This window comes from Necator americanus, chromosome IV (genome assembly GCF_031761385.1).
Source record: "Necator americanus strain Aroian chromosome IV, whole genome shotgun sequence".
NCBI lineage: Eukaryota > Metazoa > Nematoda > Chromadorea > Rhabditida > Ancylostomatidae > Necator > Necator americanus.
This window is the reverse complement of record NC_087374.1, coordinates 32,297,055-32,303,344: the sequence shown is the minus strand read 5'-3', so window position 1 is coordinate 32,303,344 and position 6,290 is coordinate 32,297,055. Positions and strand designations below refer to the sequence as shown.

Genomic DNA, 6,290 nt, shown 5'->3' with positions numbered 1-6,290 from the left:
ATGCGAGCAAGCAGGATTGACCACATTCACACTGTTTCGAAACTCATCGAGGTATCACGAGAGTACAAGATGCCGCTCTGTCTCACCTTCATCGACTTAAAGAAGGTTTTCGACTCGGTTGAGACGGAAGCGGTCGTGGAAGCCTTGGACAACCAAGGCATCCCTACTCAGTATATAAAGGTACTTCGAGAGTTGTACAGTAAATTCACGACCGGAATTTCGCCATTCTACAAGGACATCATCAATGACGTGAAGAGGGGGGTCCGACAGGGTGATACAACTTCACCCAAAATATTCAAAGCCACCCTCGAGAACGCAATGCGAAAGTCGGAATGGGACGACATAGGAGCGAAGGTTGATGGTCGGCAGCTACACCATTTGCGCTTTGCTGATGACATCGTACTGGTAACACCTAGCGTCAGCCAAGCGGAACGAATGCTGACCGAATTCGACGAAACATGTGGATGCATCGGTCTTCAGCTGAATCTACGGAACGGATGGGTCTCGGATGCCTCATTCACGCTAAACGGAACGAACATATCCGAATGCACCAGCTACGTTTATCTGGGTCGGGAACTGAACATGATGAACGACCTGACCCCCGAGCTGGGCAGGAGGAGACGAGCGGCTTGGAGAGGGTACAAGAGCATCGAGGATGTAGTGAAGAAGATAAGGAACACCCGGCTCCGTGCTCACCTCTTCAACACCACCGTACTTCCTGCTTTGACCTATGCTTCGGAAACCTGGGCATTTCGCAAGCAGGAAGAAAACGCAGTGAGCGTATTGAACGCACAATTGAGAGAGTGATGCTAAGAGTATCCCGTTTCACACAAGTGAGGGACGGGATTCGAAGTTCTCTTCTACGTCAGCGATCGAAGATTAGAGACGCCGCCGCGTTTGCCAAGGAAAGTGAAATAAGGTGGGCCGGACACGTGATGCGCTTTAATGACAACCGTTGGACCAGAGCCGTGAGCGACTGGGTTCCCCGCGATATTAAGCGCACTACAGGAAGACCGCCGACCCGAAGGTCAGATTTCTTCACGAAGTCCTTCAAAGAAAAATATAATGCTCTTCGTGTCCCACGCGAAAGGAGGAACCACTGGGCTACTCTGGCACGCGATCGGGACAAATGGAAGAATTACTGGCGCCCGCTCGGCCAGTTCGAAGATCAACGGGAGTCAGGGTGATCAAGGTGATCAAAAAAAGCCGATCAGTTATTTGCTCAAAATGTTTTATTAATATTCACGGCATACATAGAGGAAATAACAACAAACAAAACAATAATTCTATGTTCTACTTTTTCTAGAAAGTGCCACTGATAGAGACGTGACTGGATTACAAGATCGTCGAAGGTGTAGCGCAATTCGTAGAAATTTCCTTATCTCCCAGTTAAATGCAAGGAGAACAACAGGTGTTGTAAGATTGTTGATGACAAGTAGGAGATTGAGAAGAATATTCAGATAGAAGTGAGTATAACCACTGACATTTAGAAAGGGTATTGTAATAAACGCTATTATCTCGACACCAAGGAGAAAACAAATAAGTATAGTCTGAAACCAAGGAAATTCTTCAGTGAGTTCCAGAAGGAAATGAAAAGGTAAACCAACTTGTACAAGGTATCTGATTTCTCGCTTCACACGTGCATCACCAACTATCCTGGTTCCATATGTCGTCATCCTTATTTTCACATAAATAACAAAATACATAAGTAACATGGCGCAAGGAATTGAATACCCTTGGATGTCCATATACTGTAATTCAATAGATTTTCTCAGATTTACGAAAAAAAATTTTTGTGGATGTGATCAGCAAAGTATTGCGTTCATTTCTATACAAATATAAGTACAAATTATAGGAGTGACTTTAGGAAATCCACCGCTGGATCTTTTGTGGGCGAGTACTTAGAAAAATAAGTAGGTACTTTGAAAATAAGTGACCAAAAAAGCATTGGAAACGAGACGCTTTGATAATTAAAGGCAGCATACCACGAATCTGACGTGGTGGAGGAATTTCTGAGAAAATATAGAGTTAGGGGGTGTAGATTGCGGGAACAGGGTTGGTTCCGCTCATCTCTCCTTGATCATCGTAGGAAACGGCGCGTTTTTTTAAAAGAAGATTTCAGTTGCAGCGCGCCACCGCTGCATACGCGCCGCATCCAAGTGCGAGCGCATGCAGCGATGGTCGTAGATCAGTGATGTCTTCTCACTGGCACACTAGCCTTAAATCAATGAATAGGCTGCTGTGGGAGACCGGAACGTGTGCATAGAGGAGCGTTCTAACGTATCTCGTAGGAACCAAACCCGTTCCCGCGCCATATTTACGGCGAGTATGGGGAGATGAACGGAACCAGCCTTTATCCTGCAATCTACAACTCCATCTGTAGCTTTTCCCGCTGATTCCCTCACTACGTCAGACTCGTGGTCTTTAACGTAAATAAACAGCGAAAAAGTGCCATAGAAAAAAAAAACTCACGTTTTTAAAGTGGAATTTACCTGGAACCGACTTACTGCAGTTGTACCAAAAATAGAAATCTGTAAGAAATTGTGTGCATTTAAGACTGCCCAAACAGGAATAAGTGTTTTCAGAAATTTCTTCAAAAATAATATTAACAGAAATTTAACGTACATTCTTTTGAAAACTGCTTAGTGCAGCCGAATACGTTAGATAGTCCCATAAAAACGAAAACATAAATCCACACGAGCGCAGACATTCTGAATTAATGGACATAAGGGCATCTTCTCGTTCATTCATTCCATCCTTGGATAAGAAGAAGATCAAAGGATAAATGAGATAAATTTAAGGACTCCTAGAATTTTAACCCTAATTGATTACACTCGCTTCTATTTCTTTTGTTCCGTAATGTGTTCATGTGAATTTCGCTGCGCTCTGAAGATCGATCGATCTCTCCGAATCTTGTGTTAGGATAACTACAAGTATGTTCAAAGATCGACACAGAAATCCTGAGAGGGAACGATCGAACGATTATTATGATCTGCTAATAAATACGTGATATTAAAAAATAATTGCTACTCGTATTCTATATGGTGAGGGCGGGTGTGGCGCAGTCGCTTAGAGGTCCGTTGTAGTCACACGGTCAAGGGTTCGAAACCGCCCTAGTGCAAACCAAGCCCTTCATCTCTCCGGGGTCAATAAATTGGTGCCAGACTTGTCTCGGAGGATAAAAACACTGACTTGATCATCGGTTGGCCCCTGCAAGTTATTCTATAGGCCAACACGCGTTCTAAAACCGCAACGATTACGAATTCCAGTAAAACGCGTTGGCGCATCCCGAGTGGATTGATACACCAGAGACGTTAACCTTTATCCTTTTGTTCTATATGGTATCTAAATCGTATCTGTAGAGAATGAAATAGGGTATGAAAAATAATTACATGCACTTATCCTCTTCAGTCCTTACTTTTCATCGTCAGACTTATATGAGTTCTTCGAGAACGTGCCCTCGTTTTTCTTTTTCGGCCCCCGCCCTTTCACCTGCTCCCCGTAAGAAATTTTTAAACTACAGTTGTTTCGTCGAATTTTAGCGTATTAAAGGATGAAGTAAGAAAATTTCCATTCTTTTTTGCAGGACTCCACCATACAGAAACAAAAATACCATTTGACTGGATAGCCAACATGATTTCACACTAAAATATCCTCTTGGATTATTTCTCTCATCATCTTACATATTCATTTATTTATTTGTCTATTTCAATTTAATTGTATATATACTGTATTTTATACATTTCATACACCTACACCTACAATAATTTGACGAAGACAAATTTGAAAGATATTTACATTTTTGTTCCACGAATAGTAAAAAGTTTAGCATGTAATCGTTGACACACAAATAATAGGAAACGATTTGTGGTCAGAAAAAAAGAGAGCAGAAATATCCCATTGAAAGCTATTCCTTCGAAAAATAACGGTCCATAGTAGAATAGTATACTGTCGCCCATATACTGAAATTTCATCTATAAGGAATATTTAACACTACCCGGAAAAAAGGAAAAAGTTAAAATGATCGTCTAGACAACAAATTCTTTGCTTTTTTCAACACTACAGTTCTAGAAACAGAAAATTTTAGGGCTTCTTGGAACAAGAAGCAAAAAAAAAATAAACAAGAAAGAAGTCGAGAAAAGTGTGAGATACATAGAACCAGAAGAAACGGCAAGGACATCATCCTAGATAAAGTTTTCTGCCTCAAAACTATTACTTTTTCCATTAGAATATTTTCCTTTTATTTGTGCAGGTTCCAAAGACTTCATTCTATAGTTATATTCACTGCTAAACATCTTCCTCTTTCTCTTTTTCCTCTTTACAATTTTATCTTCCAGAAAAATCTTCCTTCACATTCCGCTCGAAAATCCGCACTTGAACTCCTGTTAATATAAGTGGAAAAGCGACGTAAAGATCGAGTATAAGAGCGCATACATCACACCACATTAATTGTACCGTAATCAGATAGAAACTATTTCCTTTGAACGTATTCCATCCCTGAAAAGAAAAAACACATTCCCACAATACAACACAAGAGCTATTATCCAATTATTCGTTCACTCTCGAGTAACGTACCTTATAGAGTGTAAAAGCAAGGATAATTTGTAGTATAAGACCGATAATAGCTGATATCAGGATTGAAAAAGCGCCTAGAAGTCGTAGCTTGAAAGTCGCTTCGGGCATTTCGTCTAAGTGAAAGCAGTTGGAGGAGCATGTTAGGATCGGCCTTGGCGAGACTTTAAGAATAAGGGCCAGTAGAAGTTTTGTGAGAAGTAGTTTTCCGGTAGAAGTTCGTGAGAATAACACATGACAGATAATGAACAGAATAATCAGCTCGGATTCTCACGAGATTAACATTTTCACACGACGACGATAGCCTTTCAACGACGTTTTCAATGTATATCAAATTTTTACATTGACGTTCTCAGCTAAAATGTTCAGTGAAGGAAAGAAAGGAAAACATGACAACAGACTATTAACTCTAATCTGACATAAATTGCTTTTGAAAGGTGAAAGAAATGCATTTTATCAAGTCAGCAATGATCACGAAAAAAAAGTATAATCATTGCTAGAACGTCAAAACGTATCCTATTACTCTCTCTCTCTACTCTATTACTTCTGCCTGTACTTCGAAAGATCTTCCTGCAACGTTTTTCTGCAGCTAGTGTTTGCTACTAACTGCTCAATGTGCGATGCATTCGGATCCAGCCTCAAACTCCTTCTTTCCAACAATGCCTTGGTGGTTTTCGAAATTCAATCCAATTTTGACGATCGTGACTTCGAGGCTCGCTCAGCACAGGCTTCTAATCTTCTGAGCAGCACCTCATTGTCTACGTTTGGGTCCTCTTCGATGTGCCAGTCACTGCGGAACAAGGATTACCCGGTCGTCGTATACAATTCTTCTCCTTCTTTGCCGATAACAGATGTTCTTTTCCTAGTTCTAGTCCTATTTTCGCTCGGAGAAGACGGTGATCAGAACCACTGCAAAAGAATGGTACTACCGAGACGTCAAGTAGACACCACGTCCAGTAGGTGAGTATGTGGTTGATCTCCGCATGAGTCGCGCCATTGGGCGATTCTCATGTTCACCGACGATGATCTTTCTTCTTGAAAAGACAATTCCCGCGAAAGAGGCAAACGGCGGAAAACAGCCCGGCGAGACGACTGCCGTTTTCATTCCAGTTCCCTAGTCCAAATTGTCCGGTAATGAAGTAGTATTTCTCAGCTTTGCGTTGAAGTTCGTTTTTTTTTTTCTCGTGAGAGTCGGCAAGATGGAAGACAGGTAGGTGCACAGGAAAAGTAATATTACCTGCATTGCGTGACGGAACCTTCTCTCTACGAATGACAAGTGTACTGTCATTCATCTGTCGCTCTTTGCGCTCTTAGTCTACAGCAGAGCAATCACATGGAATTTGATACGTTCTGCAGCTCCGAGAAGGACATGCGGGTCAGCGTCTGTGGACACTGTTCTCACGTTGTAAGTACGCAGTCTGAGACGGCGTCTATGGCCAATCGTGCGTGTGTCGCCTTCGTCGATAATCATAGACGTCCTCAGCAATCTGAGATTTGATCGCCCTCACCGGTCGCCATACCGTCCGACGGCTGGGACAGCAGAGCCCAGTGTGGAGGATACTAAGGCAGTGAATATGTAGAGTGGAAAAAAGACTTTCCCCCAAATTAAGCAGCTCTGCCACGTAGCTTTCACTACAGGTCGTCGCTCAATCTACATGGATCAGGTAGCCACCTTGCGACATTTTGCTAAGACGGTGTTGAATCTTTGCAATGGTTTA

General features: G+C 42.1%; 2 protein-coding genes across 3 annotated transcripts; one reads left to right on the top strand and one right to left on the bottom strand.

The window, feature by feature from the left end:
• Positions 1-807, top strand: RB195_003462 (uncharacterized protein; the record flags this gene model as incomplete). The annotated part of the gene is made up of 1 exon (XM_064201118.1): positions 1-807. The coding sequence occupies one exon, from the start codon at positions 1-3 to the stop codon at positions 805-807; it is 807 nt and encodes a 268-aa protein (XP_064056999.1).
• Positions 808-865: 58 nt separating this feature from the next.
• RB195_003461 (uncharacterized protein) lies at positions 866-4,683 on the bottom strand (the record flags this gene model as incomplete). 2 transcript variants are annotated; one of them, XM_064201116.1, is made up of 7 exons in its annotated part: positions 1,287-1,550; positions 1,608-1,751; positions 2,473-2,531; positions 2,626-2,711; positions 3,799-3,962; positions 4,354-4,497; positions 4,576-4,683. In XM_064201116.1, 7 exons carry the CDS (start codon positions 4,681-4,683, stop codon positions 1,287-1,289), a joined length of 969 nt encoding a protein of 322 aa, XP_064056997.1. The 2 variants fall into 2 exon arrangements, with proteins under 2 accessions (XP_064056998.1, XP_064056997.1); XM_064201117.1 differs by lacking the exons at positions 1,287-1,550; positions 3,799-3,962; positions 4,354-4,497; positions 4,576-4,683 and adding an exon at positions 866-1,048 and having other exon boundaries at positions 2,626-2,674.
• Positions 4,684-6,290: the final 1,607 nt, after the last annotated feature.